This window comes from Gekko japonicus, unplaced genomic scaffold (assembly GCF_001447785.1).
Source record: "Gekko japonicus isolate JY-2015 unplaced genomic scaffold, Gekko_japonicus_V1.1 scaffold1380, whole genome shotgun sequence".
In the NCBI taxonomy this organism is placed as follows: Eukaryota; Metazoa; Chordata; class Lepidosauria; order Squamata; family Gekkonidae; genus Gekko; species Gekko japonicus.
Window position 1 is genome coordinate 371537 of NW_015174316.1, and position 21060 is coordinate 392596.

General features: G+C 47.3%; 1 protein-coding gene across 4 annotated transcripts in view; it reads right to left on the reverse strand.

Moving 5' to 3' along the window:
- The window catches only part of TCIRG1 (T-cell, immune regulator 1, ATPase, H+ transporting, lysosomal V0 subunit A3), a 46057-nt gene that overhangs the window by 6668 nt on the left and 18329 nt on the right, over positions 1–21060 (reverse strand). For 3 of the 4 annotated variants that reach the window (XM_015424183.1, XM_015424179.1, XM_015424180.1), the window contains exons 3-15: positions 20083–20161; positions 17097–17326; positions 12631–12728; positions 12150–12276; positions 11278–11360; positions 9462–9555; positions 7620–7832; positions 5277–5427; positions 4601–4740; positions 4311–4468; positions 3195–3285; positions 984–1102; positions 230–443 (exon numbers count right to left, since the gene is read on the reverse strand). In XM_015424183.1, coding sequence (XP_015279669.1) covers positions 230–443; positions 984–1102; positions 3195–3285; positions 4311–4468; positions 4601–4740; positions 5277–5427; positions 7620–7832; positions 9462–9555; positions 11278–11360; positions 12150–12276; positions 12631–12728; positions 17097–17326; positions 20083–20161 — 1797 coding nt within the window. The remainder of the gene's footprint in view (positions 1–229; positions 444–983; positions 1103–3194; positions 3286–4310; positions 4469–4600; positions 4741–5276; positions 5428–7619; positions 7833–9461; positions 9556–11277; positions 11361–12149; positions 12277–12630; positions 12729–17096; positions 17327–20082; positions 20162–21060) is intronic. The other variant, XM_015424181.1, reaches the window with a different exon arrangement.

Genomic DNA, 21060 nt, shown 5'->3' on the forward strand with positions numbered 1-21060 from the left:
AATAAAACATTCCAATTTTTTCCAATTTTTCAGGAAAAAACAAAAAAGGCTTCAAGAAAAAAAGGGGGGGAGGTTTCCCCTCCAAATTTTTCTGGGCCGTCACATCTCTATTTTCAGGTTGAACAAATGGGACTTGTTGGTGGGGGCATAGTTATCGGGAAGATGAGGGAGGCAGCCCTTCCCAAACAGCAAAATCAGCTTGACTGAATAGGTTTCCATAAGCAGTTACCTGGTAATGAAAAAGAGGCCTGTTGTCACGATTCTCTGCAAAAAGGAACATGTCAATGAAGTGGATGAGGATGCTGGGTGCACTCTGGGAAACAGAGGCATCAAAATTCAGCCACTTGTAAAAGATCAGGACCACAAGGTACCCAAAGAGTGCTAGTAGGAAGATGATCTCTGGAAGGAAAACCAGCAGCAGCTTGTAGTAGTGCCTGCAGTGGCTTAAGCCAGACAGAAAAGAATATGCATCACCAACGGTAGAAATTCCATTCCACTGCCAGGAGAACCCTCTTTGCTAACTACAAGCAAGGTGGGATTCCCCCGTCAAAACATGAATGCATAACTGACTGATGTGGAGTCAAAGAAATCTCTAGCAAGTGGGGGGTGGCAACCAGCTGGCGATTGCAGTTTGTGCAAAATTCTGTGCAGCAGCCTGCAAAACTCAACTGAACATTCAAGAAAGGAAGGAAACATAAAGTACAACATAAGTCAGTATAATATATACAATTTTATAAATTTTAAGTATTAATGGTTAAAATCCTTCTCTCATAATATATCCCTATATATTATTGGAATGTTATTTACAATTTCCTATACAAAGTTTATTAGAGTTTTATCTGAAACTTTTAATGATTGGGTGATGACTATGGTGTACTTTATTCTGTGTTTCATGCTGGTTTTTGTTGTTCAGTCGCACAGTTGAGTCTGACTCTTCGCGACCCCATGCTGGTATAATACCATAATAAATGACTTTGACTTACATGTGGTTGAAGATTCCAAGAACCACACCAAAGCTCATGTGCACAATTCCCAGGATCACGGACATCTTCATCTTGAAGGAGTTCAAGAAGGTAAGGTGGTTGATAGCCAAGCTCCAGATCTGACTCACAAGAGTTGAGGAAAAGAATGACACATACAAACCAAACTGATGCAGAGTGTAGACGAGGGGTGTGCAAGACATTTTTTTTTTGGAGGGGGGGATTTTTTGGATTCGGGTATATGAGACCCGAAAAATATTGGTAAATATCAAATTTCCCCAGTCTGCTACCGGTATAAGTATTTGGATCGGGGAAATGTTTGGTATTTCTGAATATATTCGGGTCTATTATACCCGCAGGGAGGGAAGGAAGAGCAAGAAGGCATGTCCCTTCCCTCCCTGAGCCACTCTTCCACTCCCCTCCACAAACGGGAAGGAAAGGCATTTATACATCCTCCTCTCTTGTCCTTCCTCCCCGAGTCCCCTCACTGTGCCGGGGCAGCTCAAGGAGGGAAGGCATTCCTCCCATGTAAACCGATCCGTGCAGGGGTCCGCCCACCATCTGATCGGTTTACATGGGAGGAAGCCATTTTTACCCTTCCTTTCGCTACCCCCACTCTGGAGTGTGTGTGCGGGGGAGCGAAACAGAGTGCTGAAATGGCTGCCAGGCAGGCATTGAAACCCAACAGCTGACTAGCAGCTGGGTTTCAGCATAGCTGAATGAATCTGAATAAAAGCTGAATAAAATTGGCCTTTCTCAGGCTCAGCTATATCGGTAGCCAAATACAAATCTCTGATCTATATTCAGCTTACACGATACCAGAAAAATACCAATAAGGTATTTTTTTAGGTATTCATTTGGCTTGGTTTATGCCGAATGCACACCCCTAGTGTAGACCTCTTTAAGCAATAGTGGGAGAGGACAAAAGAGGGCAAGGGAAAACCCAGTTACTTTAATGCTGCTATTATGACTGGTAACCATGGACTAGGCCACGTATGTACTTTGAGCAAGATAAAAACCTTCCTAACTGTATTTCTGCACTAACTGGGGAAAACAGCTATGAAGTTTCCCTGAAGAAATCCCAAGAACTGTAACTTTGCTCAGGATGGCTAAAGTTACTTAAATAAACTGAGTTCTATGGGTTTTATAATTGTTGTTTTATTGTGGTTTTTATAATATTTATATCGTAAATTGCCTTGAGTTCTGCAAGAGGTGAAAGGTGGCTAATAAATGCTTTCAATAAATAAATATCTCTTAACCTAAATACTTCCTTCTTACACAGCATTACAACTAGAGTTCATTAAAACATTTAAAGACAACATACTCCCCCCCCCGCAGGATAAATAAGAGATATGGGGTTCCTAACTCACTGGAGGTGCTTATCTTTCATCTCCCACCCTTAATTACTTCAGCTATACCTCAGTAACTTCCTATATTGTACTGACTGGTCTCATCACCATATTTTACATGTTGCTTGACTAAAAACTTTTTGAGTGCCTCACGCCCATTCTGAGTGAACTGGATTCTTTGGATTAGATTTTGTTTTAAAGTAAGACACAGGGAGGGGAAAACAAACTTGACCCAAAAACTGGAATCAAGGAATCTAATCCTTGTGATTAGATTTTGTTTTACACAGGCTTATCTCTGTAACATCTCTTCCACCCACCTAATAAAATTAATTATTGTATAGCATTGTGTGTAGTACAGCTAGAAGATCCTAAGATTGTCTGGCAGCCTTAAGTTCTAACTCTTTTAGCGTTCTGCGCTACTACGTGGTGAGCTAGACTTACTCTTTGGCCTGAGAGAGCTCTGAAACAGCGGTGACTGATCCAAGGTCACCCAGCTGGGTTCAAGTGGAGGAGTACAGAATCTAACCCAATTCTCCAGATTAGAGTCTGCTGCTCTTAACCACGACACCATGCTGTGCTCTCTCCCACCCACCTTTCTGTTGTGTACAGAAATCAGCCCAATGGATGCACACCTCTGGTGAAGGGAGCTCTGACTCATGAAAGTGTGTATGCTGGAATACATTTCCTTAGCCTGTTTTAGTTCCCACTGGAGTCCTGATTTACTCTGCTGCTACAGACTGACATGGCTGCCCACCTGGAAGTAAGTACTTCCTATAACACTCACGTGCGAAAAAGCAAGCCCAGCGTTCTTTGGTCATTAAGCTAGTTCAAGTTCTCAATGTAGATATGCTTCTTCAGCACTTACCGGGTCTATACCAAAAGGATAAGGACCTTTAAAGACGCCTGAGATATTGGGGTCCAGGCCAAGGACAGGGTGCGCAGCTAAATAATCTGAACTGTAAAGAGAAGGAGACCTTCACTGTACAAGGGCCAGCTGGCATGGGGAGAAAAGCATAGGAAGTATTATAGTGTGATAGCAGAACCAAAAATACCAAAGAAACCCCACTGTAATAAGATGCTCAATAAATAAATATTAATTGCAAAATTATATGAAACTTTAAAGACTGAATAAATTACAAAGTCAATATAAGTACACATTTGTAAAGCCTAAACATCATAAACCAATTTTAAAGGCAAGGTAAGTCCCAAATGGTGGAAACTTCAAAAAAGATCATCAGTCAGTGAAGAATTAGCACTTCAGTATCAGGGAGGAACTATCAACCAGGAGAGAGTCATCACACGAGGTGGCTCAAGGGGTTAAGACGCTGAACTGCAGGCTATGGAAGGTTGGTAGGTCAGCAGTTCGAGACCCGAGTGTGCCGCATGACAGAGTGAGCTCCCGTCTCTGGCCCCAGCTCCTGCCAACCTAGCAGTTCCAAAGCAAGAAATTGCAAGTAGATAAATAGGTACCACTTTGGTAGGAAGGGAACAGCGTTCCGTGCGCCTTGGTGTTTAGTCATGCCGGCCACATGACCACGGAAACGTATTCGGACAGCGCTGGCTCTTCGGCTTTGAAACGGAGATGAGCACCGCAACCCTAGGGTCGGATTCAACTGGCTTTTGAGCAAGGGAACCTTTACCTTTACTTTTTATCAGGGAGGAACCATCAACCAGGAGAGAGTCATCACACGAGGCTACACCAACAGTACAAAGCTCTGATTAATTTCTATATTGACATACTTCATTGGTGCCTGCCCATATGTAAGAATTCTACAAGAGACACAGGATTTGAGTGGAATGACAGTCACCTTATTGTAAAACAACTGTTGGTCTCACTGAAGAAGTTCACAGAAACGAGTGAGTCTCTACCCAGGACCCTCGTGTGACGACTCTTTGATGACTCTTTGTATTCTTGGCAGGGGGGAAAGGGCAGGGGAGAAAGGAGACTGGCAACGGTCTGGGGGCGTGGACAAGGCATTACCTCCATCCTGAGTGGTTGACCATGGTAGCGACGCTCCAACCAGATGGGAAGATTGTGGTAGCTTTGCTGAAGCACTCGTTGTAGATGAAGCCCGTGTAGACGGAGAAGGCGCCCATAAGCAGGATGAGGTAGCGGCCCTCAAAGAACATCTGCCAGATCTGGGGGGGGGCGGGGGGGGGAGAGCAACAGCACGTGTGGGAAACCGGGGTACATCTCCAAGTAGGTTACAGGACCCCCCTTCCCCACTCAAAATGCGTCCCCAGTTGCCTCTCCCTCATTCCAGAGTTTACCTCGTTCTCCACCTTCTTCATGCCAGGGCGGTTCTCATTCAGTACCATCCAAAGGGCAAAGAGGAACATCAGTAGCCCATGCCCAACATCCCCAAACATGACAGCAAACAGGAAGGGGAAAGTGATGATGGTGTAAGGAGCTGCGAAGTAGACAACCAAGGAAATCACCCATGGCAAACACAAAGCAGCTGCCCTTTCACTTTGCCCTGCAATTCCTTTCTTTTGTGAGCTACGAGCCATTTGAAGCAATACCCGATAGGGTTGCATCCACACATAACTGCATATTTTATTAGTGTGCTACAGCAGTTAATTTGCAACTGGGTTATCCTGTGTGGACAAAGCAACTCAACAGCAAAATGATTGCTAAAGCACAACAAATGTGCAATATTCAATAATGTGTGGATGCAGCCATAAATCACCATCATTTTATCCCGTCTGCTGACTTACAGTAAACACAATTCCCCTCTGACCCATTCTAACTTACTTTCATCTCTCTCTCTCTATACCCCAGATAATCAAGCCCAGGAAATTCATGACTGTCCCGTCTTGAGAACACTGCCTCCAGAGTCAGTAGCTAGTTCTCTAAATGCCCTCTACTTTTTCTAAAGAAGAGCTGTAACCAAAATTGCTAGTGCCTCTGAGGGCAAGGCAAGATGGATGTTGTAAACCTCCTCACCTGGGTTCACCTCCTGATAGCTGGCCACCCCATACGCATCGACGATGTTCTGGAAGCCAGCAGTGAACTTATTGGTGCGAATGAGGGTGGGCGGGTTCTCTGAGCACGGGACCTGATGCGCGAAGCACTCCACCCCAGAACCTGCTTGGTGCTGCAATGAGGAGAGAGGATCAGGTCTGAGCAGTGAAGGAGCACCTTTGAGAAGACCACTCATGGTTAGGAGGAGACCAAGAGCCGCCCAGTCAGCCTGACCTGCCTCTGACCAGTTTGGCCTCTCCCTCCCTCAAAGCAAGGCACGGCAGGTGACGTAGGCAGGGTCCAGAGCACAGTGCGATTCACCATTCATCCAGTGTTCATCCAGTGTTCATCCTACTTGTCCCAAGTACACAGGTGAGTAGCAAATTAGAAGCCAGTACTACAGAAAAGGAACACAGCAAGCCCAATCCTGGAAGCCCATATAAATACAACAACCGCGTTCCAGGGGCCTCTGGCTCTGCTTTCATTCAAAACTAAATTTTCCTAGTCCTCATGAGGACAGAGAGCCCTGTGTGGGAAATGACCTGCTGAAGTCTTAGAAAACAAAAAGTTCCTGAGAATCAGGAGCAGAGTTCTCTGTACAGATCTTTCTCAGTATGCCATGACTACTATTTGCTGAAACGTGAAATCATCACCAAGGTAATTCAAATTCTACACCAAGAAAACTTGGATGCCACCATAAATCTTGCAAATTAAGCATATTTCTCTTAGTTTGCTTGCTTTATTCTGCCATTATGCAACATGTGTTTGGATTTTTTAGCCATGGTCACGGATGAGCTCTGCAATGTACTGCACTGGAAATCTTATTCAACCACACTTAACTTCTGATATCTTAAGAGATTATGCCTGTACACTTTCAAACACGCCCTCAGAAACATGAGGGCTAGAAACTTGATGTTTCTTCAAATGAAAGCTGATATGCTCAGGAAGCTGAATGAGAATCAGCCCAGTATCACATCCTGTGGGGTTCATGCACTCCTGTAAAACCCACATGCCCTGCTAATATTGAGAAATGCCTTCTGCCCACATAACACTATTGTCCTTTCCTCCCACTGAACTTTGGACTGCTCCATGGAATGTTACCAGAAGGGTGCTAAAAAAGATGCAGCAGCAACATTTAACACTAAGCTAGATTTAGGAATCTGGGTTGAGCCTTCATCTGTAGCACAAAATGGCAATGAGTAGGGAGACAGGGAAGATTAACAGCATAAGAAGAATCCCACTGGATCAGACCAGTGGTGCATCTAGTCCAGCATCCTGTTTCATAGAGTGGTCAACCAGTTGCTCTGCAGGACCAACAAACACTGTATCTTGCCCCTGACGTTGCCTCCTGGCACTGGTATGTAGAGGTTTACTGCCTCTGGATGTGGAGTCTCCCTTTAATCATCATGGCTAGTAGCCAGTGATGGACCTATCCCTCCACGAATCTGTCTAATTTGGCTACTGAATCCATTCGTTTGCTTTGGAGTCATCCATCCTGAGCTAAGACAAAAATGTGTGAGCTGGAGGCTAAAATACTGTGAGCTAGCTCACACTAACTCAGCGTAGAGGGAACACTGATTACGACATGTTCCAATTTAGTCATTTTAAGATCTGCCTATGGGGTTTGATTGGGGGAAGGTACTTCTAAGTAACCCTTTGGACCTGGTATCTCCTCTCAGAGTTATTCTGTGGGGGAATTTATTCCCCAGACGTTTCCTAGCTCTCTGTATTCCTAATGATATAATCTTCCAGTACCAAAAGCCCAATACCCTCCAACCCCAAAGGAGTATCCTTGGAATGAGAGAATATTGGTTCATCGTGCAAGGAAGAGGTCCCTCCTAAGGGATTATTTTCTCCCACCTGAGCCTAATGCCCACCTACCTGGAGACCCTCAACCTCTGTGTCAGCAGAGGAGGAGGAGGAGGAGATTGGATTTATACCCCACCCCGCAAGCAAAAAGATACACATTCACCCCCTCTTTGTCTCTTGCACCAGTTCCATGCAAAAATCCTCTGTTCGCACACTCCCAGGGAAAATTATGCTACCATATGCTACATTAAGGCCACGTATACATCCCCCCTCAAAACACTATTGTTCTTGGGGCCCATCAGCCTGCAAGAAAGCAGTCAGAGTAAATGTACTGAGCTGGATTCAAAGCCTGGTACTCTTGAGTGCGGCTGACATGCAAGAAAGGCCCTCGTATGGTGTTCAGGAAAGAACTGAGAAAGGCTGGATGCTGCATGACATCCGAGAGCAAATCTCCGACTGCACAGCGGTCCGTACAGGCTGAGGATGGTTGGGGCAGGGGAGACCGTGAGCACCTACCGATCCCTCACGCAGGGCCTGCTGCACGGCAGGTAGATCGCGGGCAGGGCACCAAGCTTCAGCAATAAGGCACTTGTCAGTGATGCTAAAGTTGCACTGGTTCAGGATGAAATAGATGGCCTTCATCTTCTGTACTCGCACTCGCCACGCAGGAAGGCTCAGCAGCACCTTTTCAAGCACCTGGCCCAGGAATTGCTCTGTCTGGCCTAATACCTACGGCCAAAAGAGTTGGGTTAGAACCGTAAAGCCCAAAGGGTTAGAACGTTTCTCACTATCAAAGCAGGTCAGTAATGGGATGAGTTGCTTGGAGCAGTGATTTTCAAATGGATCTTTTGTTGCAGCTGCAGGTGTGTGCACAGACCATGCATGGTGGCATCTATTTTCAGCAGCAATGGCATCAGTAAAACTGTTAGGAGAAAAGCCCTGCACCCAGAGTCCTATTGTTCAACGTGCTTTTGTTCTCACTGTAGTCCTCCCTCTTGTTCAAAACAAGTCAAAAGCGCAAGGCCTGGGGAAGGGATGTTCCCCTCAAGATTTCCCACCTGCATTCTTTACAAGTCAATGGGAACAGTCCATAGCTGAGCATTAGGGAACATAATCTGCATGCAGAAGGCCCCAGATTCAGTCACTAGGGTTGCCAAGTGCTTTTTTAGCCACAGTGGGGGCTAAAACCATAGAGTTTCCCCTCGGATGACCGTGGCCCCGCCCCCAGGGTGCCCGGCGTGGTTGCATCACTTCCGGGTGACGTGCATGTCGGGGTGGGGTTCCCCCCGGGGCCTGATTCGTCGCCGGCGAGGAATGGGCCTCTGGGGCAGGGGTTTCCCCGCCCCCCAGGGGGACTTGGCAAGCCTATCAGTCACAGATCCAGTGGGGGGGGGGGGGGGGGCTACAGGCAGCATATTCTGGAAAAGAGTTTTCCCTGCCTGAAACCTGCGTCAGAGCAGGCACTGCTGAGCTAGAGGAACCAACGCTGAGACTTGATATGAGGCAGCCTCACATGTTCAGTGAACAAATGCACTCCACTGGGTTGTACAGCACAAGGGAAGAGGGCTGCAAAGAGGAATCCCTTTGAGGGAAGACTTACGACTGTCTGATCTCGAGAAAAGCGATCTGGAGCAGGGGGAAAATATGCTACATGCATTTTTTATTTTCTGTGTTAACTTGGAAAGGGAAAAAAGAGAAAATAACCATCTTATACAAATAAAAAAAGAAATCAGGCTGCCGTAGTAGCCTTTTCCAGGGCCAGCTTCCACTATGTGACCCGCCTAATCTCCTTTCCTTCCCCTAAGCTGGTAACACTGGATCTCCTCAATAGTTCTCTACCGGCTTCCTCAGGGGTCGTTTCATAGAAAAAGAGCTAGGGGAACTCATTAGCATAACTCATTAGCATATGCCACACCCCCTGACATTACCGGAAGTGTGTCATAAGGCCACACCCCCTGACATCACCGGAAGTGTGTCATAAGGCCACACACACCACCCCCAACGGTCCTGCCCACTGCCAGCCTTGCAGCTCCACTGCTGAGCCCCATGAGGGGCCCGGCGGTGGACCTGCAAGGCCGGCGGGAGTGCAAGGAAGTCCCGCGAAGGCCCTCCCTGGCCCCAGGCAGGCAGGGGTGGGGAGAGGCAGGGAGGAAGCAACTTACCCTCCCTCTTCTCCTGCCTCCTCCTGGCTGAATGAGGGGTGGAAGCGGGGCGGCCGGAAGCAGGGGGCGGGGCTTCGTCATGTGCCCCGCCCTTGTACCTCACCCGGGGGAACTGCGATCCCCCGCGATCCCCCCCCCCGAAATGACCTCTGGGCTTCCTATCCCGGAGGATATACCACGCCAAACAGCTGCTTACCAAGGTGAGATCTTCAATCTGGGTGCGAAGCCTACACAACGTCTCCAAGCGCTCAGCCTCCTCTTCAGGATAAGGATACATGTGGCAGTGAAAGCTGGAAAGGGACACAAACAGGAAGAAAGAAAACACACACAATGAGTGTGGGGTGGGAGAAGGTAACGGTTCAGAGAGAGCATTTAGTTGAAATGTGCTTGGCCACTTTATGCAGATGGGCAGAGTTACTCAAAGGCTCATGAAAGGGAGTCACAACGTCACTGCCTGAGTCACTCACACGAAGCTGTCCTATCCTGCATCAGAACATCGGTCCTTCTAGGTCAGTACTGCCTACTCAGACTGGCAGCAGCTCTCCCTCAGAGGTCTTTTACATCTCCTGCCACCCCATAGCCTCTAACTGGAGGTGCCAGAGACTGAACATGGGACCTTCTGTATGCCAAGCAGAGGTTCTTCCCACAGAGCCCCAGCTCCTCTCTTGACTATCAGTGGAGCAAGGAACACAGAAGCTACTTCTGAGAGGTGGGGGTGTGTTTAGGCACAGGATGGGACAACACAGACCCTTTTGATAACTGAAAAGGTGCAACTTGTGACCTTCGTGTTCCATGGCCTCATCAAGCTTGACTCAGAAAACTCATTCTCTGAGGACAAATCAGGGCCCCTGCAGGGCCCAGTACCAGTGAGGACTAGGAGGACTCAACAGCCCTTGAAGGGACTCAGGAACCACTAAGGAACTCAGTGCCAGAACTAGACCCATAGTTGTGGATCAGAGTTCATCTCCAGGTCAGGACCCCAGAGAAGAGATGGACGCGGGCCCAAGCTGAAGACCACAGCAGAGAGTGCCTGGCTTGGCAGCATGAGGCCAAATGGCCATGAGGAAGGGCCCCACCCTTAAGCAAGCCCAGTATCAGTCCCATGAAAGCGCGGGAACAGAAAGAGCTGTTGGGCCAGCTGTAAAGCTGTTCGGTAGCTACTCAGCCTTTGCTGCTCCGACGTCATTCCAGAGCCGCTCTTGCTCTGTCTCCACAGGCTCAGCTACCAGGCCGGCGAGGGCAGGGGTGGCCAAACTGGCTCAACATTAACAACCACATAGAATAAACGTCAGATGTTTGAGAGCCGCAAGGCATGAACAAATGTCACACACACGTTTTTGGTGGAAAATATGCAATTGTGCCTTTTAGTAACATTAAATGAGACTGTGTGAAGGAGCCACACGTGGCTCCCGAGGCTAGGGCCTCTGCAGCTTTGGCCATCTTGCCCTGAGGCAGGAGGTGATCCCAACAGCTCCTCTGCACCCTGCCCTGCTGCACCGGTTCTGCTGCTAAGACCGAGCCTCTCTCCCACCTGATACCACTGCATCAGGAGGGTGTCCATCAATGGCAAAGGCCCGTGATTGGTGGAGAATAAACAGTTCCCATTTGGGAGACGGAACAGCAGCTGAGCACAGAAGCACTTGGCACAAAATGACACACGCAGTGGGCAGAACGAGACCCTGGCGGGTGGGGTGGGGTGGGGTGGGAGTTTGAAATAGTGAAAGTACAGAGCAGAAACACTAAAAAAACCTGAATCATGCACACCTTAGAGAAGGAAGAGAAAGACTACTGTGGCATTCATGAACCATCCACCATGTACAAAACACTAGATCGGGGATCTTAACCATTTTAGGTGAATTAAATCCTTTTAGCTGCTGGCACCGAAGGTGGGGGGGGGGGATGACCCCAGTTTGTGCTAGCAAAACCATAAATAAATAAATAAATAAATAAATAAATAAATAATCATCCACCCACTGATATCAGAGGGAATACACATACTCATTGACACTCACCAGGCAGCGATCTTGCGAATTTTCTGTCCAATCTGCTCACCCCAGTAAGAGATGAGGAAAACGACCCACGTGATTCTCTCACCCTACACATTTGAAAGAACAGAGTGACCATTAGCCTCTGTGCTGAGGAGCAGAAGGAGCAGTTCCTAAACCAGACCACAGAAAATACTTCAGCCTCCTTTCCTGTCATTACCACCTGTCATTTCCCTAGAAAGCACTTTCCTGGGGGCACCTTCTTCGGGGGGCCATAACTCAGGCCCTGCACATCCAATCCTCACCAAACTTGGAATGCTAGTAGAGGAGAGTCAGCTGGAGATGCCCTATGAGTTTGGTGTCTCTAGCTTTCACAGGATCTGTACTATACACTCCTGAACCTGTGCCTGTCAAAATGACTGCTGCGTGCAGGTGCAGGTTCAGGAGTGTATAGAACAGGTGCAGGTTCAGGAGTGTATAGAACAGATCTTGTCAAGCTAGAGACATGGGACCTCCCCCGGATGCTCCTCTACATGACCTCCAAGTTACGTTGCTTTGACGTTCAGAAAACAATTAGATTGAGCGGAGACAGTCTGTCTGAAATGGCATTCATTTATGAACTGGCACAAAGCTCCACAAACAGCTGAAAAGTTTGTGGAAAGTTCGTGCTGCCATGAACGTCACTTCATGAACCACTCAAAATTCATCAAGAACTTTAGTTTGTGAGCTGGTTCATGCCCATTCCTACTCCTGGGCAGCACCTCATTATGCCTCGCTCCACGCACGTTCAGTCTTCAATCTCATCCACTCCAGGTCCTCTGGGTTGCCTAGCGATGTTTTAAAGCCAGCCATATAACCCTCTACCCCACTCTGCGCCTGTTTTCCTCGTTTCATCTCACCGTGGATGGGTCTTCCATGGGCTCAGGTATCTCCATGAAGTTGGCAACAAGGTAGCCACGGCATGCGCGCCACAGCAGTCTTTCAAAGGAATTCACTCGCAGTGGGTGGATCACACCTGCCACAAAGCTTTGAGATAGTGGAACAGAAAATTCACTCTGAGTCTGTATATGGAAAGCAGGGTGTAATAGATCCCATGGCAAAACAACAAACACTTCACATAGCACATTTCCAGTGTGCAAAGTGTTTTGCAGTCACTCATAGCAAGAATAGCTCCCGCGTTAGCCCCGGTATAACATACTGGGGGAGGGGAGGACTGAAGTGGAGAGAGCAGTGGGTTGCCTAAGGCCATCTAATAAGTTCATAAGATCTGAGATGAATACAGGCACCCTTTGACCTCTGCTTAGATCTGCCCTGAGTGTTTTTAGCCCCACAGAGAAGCTTCATCTCATCTGCGTTATTAATCACCACTTCACAACTCACTTTATTCTGAGGTCAAGTCGTTGTGCCATGGATGGATCAAGCAGAGAATCCCTCTCAGAGAAGGTACGGGGGTGGGGTGATGAACCTAACTGCACCTGCTGGCAGGGAGAAAAGGCTGTGAGACAAGGACCAGGTGTGTCCCCAAAGAATCTGATTCCTCCCTAGAGCCCCTATCTCCATTTCAGCAAATGTGGCAGATACATAAACAACAAACATGGACGTTCCCATCACATCTTGTCTGGCCAACACTATGTGGAAAAACTAGGGAGAAAGCTGGATGTAAACAACAGAACTAGATGCTGTTACGATAAGGGGAATGCAGGATACCTTGATTAACATGCAAGAAGGCCCTGATCTCAGAGCAAACACTCTTTCTTGGGAACAAAGCAATGGGCTCCTTAGATTTCAGACTGAGAAAAGATGAGTTTCCTTTATAGAAACAAACAGGCAGGACACATGAGAATCTAGAAGGAGTTTTGAACTTATGATTTACTGAATGTATGCCTTTTTGAAATTATCCATGCTTGATTTAACTATGCTTTCTTTTAACCAACTTGCAATATTAGCCTGTGCCCAGAGTAATTGAATTTACGTGTGTCTTATTTTTTAACTGACCACTGTTTGATGGAATGCTAGGCTGAAGGCATAAACACGTGGGTGAGTGTGTGATTGTGTCCACTTAAGAAGAAGAAGAGATTGGATTTATACCCCGCCCTTCACTACCCAAAGGTATCTCAGAGCGGCTTACAAACTCCTTTCTCTTCCCCTCCCCACAACAGGCACCCTGCAAAGTACAGAAACTGCTTTTTTTCAAGAACAGCTCTTATCAGAACTGCAGCTTGCCCAAGGTCATCCAGCGAGGTGCAAGTGGAGGAGTGGGGAATCAAACCCGGTTCTCCCAGATGAGAGTCCGCGCACTTAACCATTACAGGAAACTGGCCATGCAAAGCCAAGCTACAACAAGCAGATGAGCTTGTTCCATTGTTTGCAGCAAATATGTGCTACAAAAGCAGAAGATTCTTTTTCCAGTTTGCAGGGAACACAAAGGCACATTGTGTATGTAACTACCTCACCCACAGCAGCTATTTCACCGTGTTATTTTGGCTACTGTGCTGACAACCTCTGGCCAAAGTACTGAAGATGCCCCTGGTCAGACCCACCAAGTCTCCAGAGTCAGCCAACCACAACCTTCTGATAAGAGGAAAAGGAGAGTTTTTCACCAGGCACGTTCTCTCAAGAAAGTTGTGGCACCACAGACCTGTATCTGGTCAATTCCTATAAAGTAGGAGGGTGCAAACCATGCAAGGCCTGAGACACAAAAGGGTATAAAATCAGCAAAGGGCATGAGGGGAGCAGAATCTCCTTTACCACCTGTTGGAATTCTCCAATTCAAACGGTATCAGCTGCACCTAAAGCTAGCCTGGGTATGCATGGAGGCCGGCCTGTATCAGGGTGTTGAATGAGTAGAATACAACAGGGTGCTTCTGAATTTCCTTGGTGTGAGCTTGATGCACAGTCCTTCTTCATTCAAGTACTTACTGCCCGGCTTTCTCTCTGTCTCCCTCCCTCACCTATAGGGAAAAATCCTACTGCACCTGAGTGGATTTGGACAGCAATCTGACAACCTTTTCAGCACATCTGCACTGGGCCTGGGCTCATTGTGCCCTGATATTTCGGTGAGAGGAGATGAGTGTCCTTTATTGAGACAAATAAGCAATTATGGACATTACCATTTTGCCCACCTGTCAGTAAAGGGCATGACAGGTGGCTATTTGGATGTCCTAAGTTGAACCATAATGGTTTTGGGCCGCAAACCTTGATTTGTTGGCGAAAAGGTTCAAGGCAATACACATGGGGACACATGCCCAATTTTATTATAGGTCAAAGTGAAACCCTTCAAGCTGGGACAGGAAGGGTTAAAAGGTTGGGATAACCTGTCAGAGAGGTGCAAGCCAAGGGCCAGAGAAGCAATGGAGTGAAGTCAGTTCTGACCATTTTCTATGTTCAAAGTTCCAGTTAGCTCATGTCCATTCCAGTGAAGGGAATGCAAGGCAATATCAGTGAGCGTAGTACTTCGCTAGCCTCATGTTTTTATTTTTCTTAGCTCTATAACACCCTGTCATGTTTCAATATAGTTTTCCAATGTACTTGTGTTCTAATGAATTGTGATTGTATTTTGGTAAATAAAGACATTTTCCTTCTAAAGATCTCAGACTGTGGTCAAAGATCTCAGACAGGGCCCCTGACTGCTCATTCAACACAAAGACCAGAAATTCCTAACTGGGCTACAGTTGGCTGGCCAAGGAAGAGGGGTCATTTGTAGCAGTTCACACCCACAGAGAGAGCCCCTGTCACAGCAGGCAGGTGGGCCCCACCGTGTGCGTACATCAGTCATGGGGACTCTCCCCTTCTACCTCCCCCTTCCCACTGGGTACTCTGGATCCCCCCTTAAACTGATCCCGCCTCTCTTGTTTACTCTGTGTGTAGGGCTCTGTGTGTGTGCATGGAGTGTGGGTGCTCCTAGCTGCCTCTCCACATTCTCTGTTTACTCTCCTCCAAACTAGCCTAGCCAGTAGATTGTAGTGTCTGTATGAGTGAATGGCTAGACACGTCGGTGAGGCTCTTTGAACACTTGGGCTATTTAAGCTTTGGAGACACAGATGATCCCTTGGCATCCCCTCCGTAAGATGTCACAAGTCAGCTGAATTTAGGGAACAGAGGCATGATGCACCCCTCTGTTCCCTCCCCTGTTCCTTGACTGCTTGAGCAGTTCCTTGAGCACCAATCACAGAGTGTCCAGAACTTTTAACCCTTCCTGTCCCTGCTGGGTGGGTTTCCTTGCATCCAATCCTGAGTTTAGGAAGTGGTGTTTATTACTCGGTTCAGGTTCTCCAAATAGCCATCCATCTTGTCCCTTCCTGGCAGCTGGGCAAATGGGTGTCTCCTATCAGGAAATCCACCTCCCCTCAGCTGGCAATTTTAGCAGTTTATTACTCCCTTCCCTGGGAAACAAGGGCCCAATCTGCCTCTAGCATTTGCTCCGCTGTTTCACCAAACCCACGCTGGAACAGAAAAAGATGCGGCTCAAAACCACATGCAAATACCCCAGGCCAACACCGTACTGACTGCAGAGTCACCCCTGAATGGCCATAAAATGGCCATAGATCTATGCAGACGGCTACCATCCTAAAACAAACAAAGTGAAAGCGGCATGCAGTTTGGACACGGCCATAAAATCTGACAACCAATCAAAGTGAAAGTGGCATGCCATGTAGAGGGGAATTTCTGTTCCAGCGGGAGCAAATGCTAGATGCAGATTGGGCCAAGGTTCTTCCCAGAGATTTGGGTCCCCTGGGTATAATCCAAGGCATCTCGTGCCTCCCTATCTTAACAGCCCCATCTGTGCCTCCCTGGGTAGAGGAAGGAACGGCAGAGTGGTAGTAGCCAAACCAAAGCGGGGAGGGCTGGGGGCAAGCCTATCTTAGACATTCAGATTCCCCAGTGCCTCATGAGCAAAGACTGCCGGAAGGAAGGAAGGAAGGAAGGAAGGAAGGAAGCTTTTACAGATGCTACCACTACTCAAGCATAATTGCTTCAACAGAAGGAGGTCAGTAGGTAATAATTAATAATGATCATATGGCATTGCGTGTAGTATAGCCAGGAGATCCTAAGATTGTCTGGCAGCCTTAAGTTCTAACTCTTTTAGCGTTATGCACCACTATGTGGCGAGCTAGACTCATTTGGGGGGACTGAGAGAGCCCTGAAAGAGCCGTGACTGACCCAAGGTCACCCAGCTGGCTCCATGTGGCAGAGTGCAGAATTGAACCCAGTTCTCCGGATTAGAGTCTGTCACTCTTAACCACGACACCATGCTATAGCTCTCAGGTCAGTAGGTGTACATCTTACTTGAGCTCAGTGAAGATCAACAGATGAACTGGACTAATTAGTCCAAGTGGGCTGGGCACCAACTCATACCCGGGACATAGTGGGACTCTTTCTGGACAACATTATAGGGCCAACGATTGTCCAAAAAATCTCTGCAGTTGGTAGCCCTGAATGAGGCTTTCCTTTAGTGACACTATTAGACAGTCCTTATGGGTTTTTTTATCCTACTGCTTGGATCCACCATTCCTTTTCTGCACCCTCACTCCCGCAAGTACTCAGCACCAAATGCATTCGGCCATTAAAGTTTTGGGTATCATACTTTACAAAATATGATTCTCCTTCCCCCAAAGGGCCAGGGCTCAAGCCTTTCTCTTGGGACAAAGATTTCACTTGTTTGTTTATTTTATTTAACTTGTATCCCCCGCCCTCCCCCACGAGCAGGCTCAGGGCGGGTGGCAGCACAGATGCAAACAATAAAGCAGCTTCCTGAAACCATAACGGTAAGAACACCTGAGTAAAAGACCCTTTGGCTGCCAGAGAGATGGGCCCAGAGCGGGGGGGGGAGGGGCACCATCACTTACCAGCTGGCCAGTGAAGTGTTGCCCTTCCTGCAGCACCTGAGCATGTTCCCGCAGCTGCTGCAGCCGGTCAACCAGTGCATCGCGGTTGCGGCTCACTTCCCGTAACTCCTGCACCAGCACCTCTGACTGATCCTGGATTTGCAGGGCATCGCGGGGCAGGGCAGCCGGCAGACTCTCCTCGGGGGGCTTCAGTGTCAGTCCTGCCTTCTGCACCTGCTGTGCCAGGTAAGCTGGAGAGGGGAAAGCAGAACAGGAGCACCACCACCTTCCAGGGTATGTGGAATCAGATCTCCACAACTTGTGACCACCAAACAGAGCACAGCTCATCAACTACGTATGGAAATCCATTGAGAACCCTAACAAAGTCTTGTTTTTGTTAGCTTCCCAAAACTGCAAAAAACAAAAACCAAGGACAAAAAAGGTGGTGGGGGACTGCCAAGTACCTGGCAGGCGACACTACATGACTGGTGGGTAGCATTTGCCTGCCTCAATGGGCCACAAGATGGGCAGGCTTACTGAAGACATAGCTCAGGTAGTTCTCCGGCTTTTGCAAGGCTTGTGAAAATTAGGAATTTCTTTACGGCACGAGGTGCTGCAGTTTTGAAAATTTCATCACCATGAAATTGAGAGCTTCCCTTTACCCCCCCCCCCAAAAAAAAGAGAGTACATTTTTAGATCTTCCAAACTGAACAGAGAAGCATGCAAAGAAATAATAATGATTCCCTTTACTACAACTGTACCTAGTACCCCAACAGGTAACACAGAACTTGGTACTACTAGTACTGTGCATTGTTACCCTGACCACCAATCATTAACCGTCTAACATAAATGGAAAAGGGGGAAAAAGGAACTACAACTGGCAGGTGGGGAAGGGCAATAGATTGGGGAAATGTTTTATAGCTTCGGATCTAAAGAAGAAAAAAAGAGGCGTTGTAACATATATTAAAGAGAAATTCAACCCTAAACTTATATTTGCCTCTGAAGATGATAGTATTTTGATGGTAGAAATTCAAAGAGAGGGAAAGAAGATTTTAGTTCACCAAATGACCACCAAGAAAATATTTATAAGGATCTGGAGCAGGAACTATTCAGGGGCCTGCCTTGCAATGGCTCGTCTCCTTTCTCCAAGGTCGGGGACAAAGGGTGGCGCTGGGGGAAAAGCTTTCCCGGAGGCGCATGGGTTGGGATGTCACCAGTACGCTGATGATATCCATCTCTATCTGTTGTTGGCTGGCCGGTCCAACTCCAAACCGGAAGACCTTGACCGGGCACTACAAGACGTGGCTGGTTGGTTTAGGCTGAGCCAATTGAAACTAAACCCAACAAAGACGGAGGTCCTGTGCCTGAGTTGGGGCGGATCGGGATAGGGCTCACACTCCTGCCCTTCGATGGGGCTCCGCTGGTGCCAGGACCGCAGGTTAGGAGTTTGGGAGTGCTCCTGGACGCCTCCTTAACAATGGAGGCCCAGGTAGCAGCCACTGTCAGGTTGGCCTATCATCTTCGGCTGATCAGGCAGTTGGTTCCCTTCCTTGAACTCAATGACTTGGCAACAGTGATCTATGTGATGGTCAACGCGAGGTTGGACCGATTTCACACAAGAGCTGTGCCACGGTCGCACCTCCCTTTGCCCTGCTTCTATTGGTCAATTTCCCACTCAAAGCCGCGTGGCCGCATTTTGACCCACGGCTTCACCCAATTTTCCCCGCGGTTTCATGATTCTCAAAAAACAGGATCACGAAACCGTGATAGAAGCGGGGCAAAGGGAGGTGCGACCGCGGCACAGCTCTTGTGTGAAATCGGTCTGAGAGACAACTGGATACCATTCTATGACTGGGTGGAAAGAAACTTTGAAGACCAGGAGTAATGGATACAACCATTATAGTTTTAGAAAAACTCTAACTTGAACTGTAAAGAATCAGACATTTTTCCAGGAATCACAACAGAAGGTTTGAGTGAATTGATTTAAGTGTTACTAGAGTTAGTAATTATATAAACGATCTGGAAACAAAGAATTAAGACAGAAAATTTGTAACAGCTTTTATATGTCTTATCCCATCCCCTGTATCCTTCCTGCCCTATAATGTGTTAAAGCCAAATAAAAATTTATAATCAAAAAAAGAGCGAGAAGGGCAATTTACAGTGCAATCCTAAGAACATTTTCCTGGGAACAAGATTGATGGAACAGATCTGAGTCAAATTCTAAGTAGACCTGCTTAGGATGGCACAGTTAGTGTATTACCAGCACAGGCTTAAGTAGGGTAAATAGGCTTAGAAGGGTGCAACTCTGTTTAAGACCACACCGCTAATACAATGATGGCCTAGCCCAGTGGTGGCGAACTTACGGCACGGGTGCCAGAAGTGGCACTCAGAGCCCCAGGCCCAGACCACCATTAAAGTGTCGAATTCTCTGCCAAATAATTTTAAGTAAATGAAAGCATTTGGGATGGCTTTCCTTACTTTGTTTGGGTCATCTTAAGTTAATGTATTAGTTGTTTTTTCTAAAGTAAAACCTCAGTATTCAGGTTAAATTGCCGTGTTCGCACTTTGCGATAAATAAGTGAGTTTTGGGTCGCAGTTTGGGCACTCGGTCTCCAAAAGGTTCGCCATCACTGGCCTAGCCACTCTAACATTTTTGGAGATGGTTCAGTTTTTAATCAGAGCTCTAAAAGAGGGCAGTGTGAGGATATGCTATTACTGTTTCCCAGAAACTGAACTGAAACTGTAAACGTGTTTATTTTGAAAAAAGTGAAGTCTTATGATCTAATAATCCAGTTTCATAATGCCAGCATTTCTAGTTAGGAGACCTTGCCCAGTGTCTCTTGAATGTATAAAGCATTTTGTGGCCACAGGGCTGGTATTCTGTCTTCGGAGGGCTTCGCACCAACTGCATGGGAATCCCATCACTTAAAAGTCTCCATACCACCTGCACAGGATAAACAGCTTGTGAACAGTTCCCACCCACCCCCTACGCTTGTGTACCACTCACTGAAGGCTTTCTCCATGTCTTCACACCGCCGTACTTCCCCCACAAAACGTCGCTGGAAGGCGCTGACATGAGGGTTCAACTGAAAGCAAAAGAAGCCCACCATCAGTGAAGACCGCTAATGCTTTTCCTCTGGGAAGCAGGGCTGCCTTTGCAGGGCTTTTCTCTGTTTCGGCATCCAAAGTGCAGCACTTGGGATGAGGGATGGGGGGGAGATCCACACGATGTTGTTCTCTAATAGTGGTCCAAGCATTCTTTCCCCATCCTGCATAGACTCTTTGCCAAACCTGCTTCAACGCAAACTTTTTAGGGACGGCACAGTCTAGTTAGGAAACCTTGCCCAGTGGGAAGTTATGCATTTTCAAGGGCCCTGCCCACACCAGTACCATTTTCCTTCCATCAGCCCCACACAGTGGCTGTACTACCAGAAGGCTTTTTAAAAAACTGGTAATTACTATAGCACTACACCACTTAATGATTCAAAAGAAAAATCCCTCAAAAAGCCCTCCAGTGGAGCAGTGGGGAAAACGCAGAGAAAATGGCAGATGACAAGGAAAGCGTGCTGGGAAACTCCAGTGTGGAAGCTCCATTTCCAATGTGAACGCCTCTGCATTGGCTGCAGCAATGAATGCAAAACGGAGAATCCTTGCCGTATGGATGCAGGCTATATAACCAGTCCCAGCATTGCTGGCTCACCCATTCTCCTTCTCCTTAAGAATGGTATGGCATCAACATCTATTCTGAGGAATAAGCACCAATATTTCTACCCCGCAAAAATCTATCCTCTCTTCAAAACTGCCCTGTCCTTTTGAGCAGGATTCTTATGGAAATGAGAGACCTCTGTACCGCATACAATTTCCTTTCCAGAACTGGACAAACGTGTATACATATCACCAGAAATATTATCTGTACTTAAGATTATTGGAACATTAGCCACCCACACATCAGATTTAATGTAAATTGCTAGCCCTCGTGGCTGTA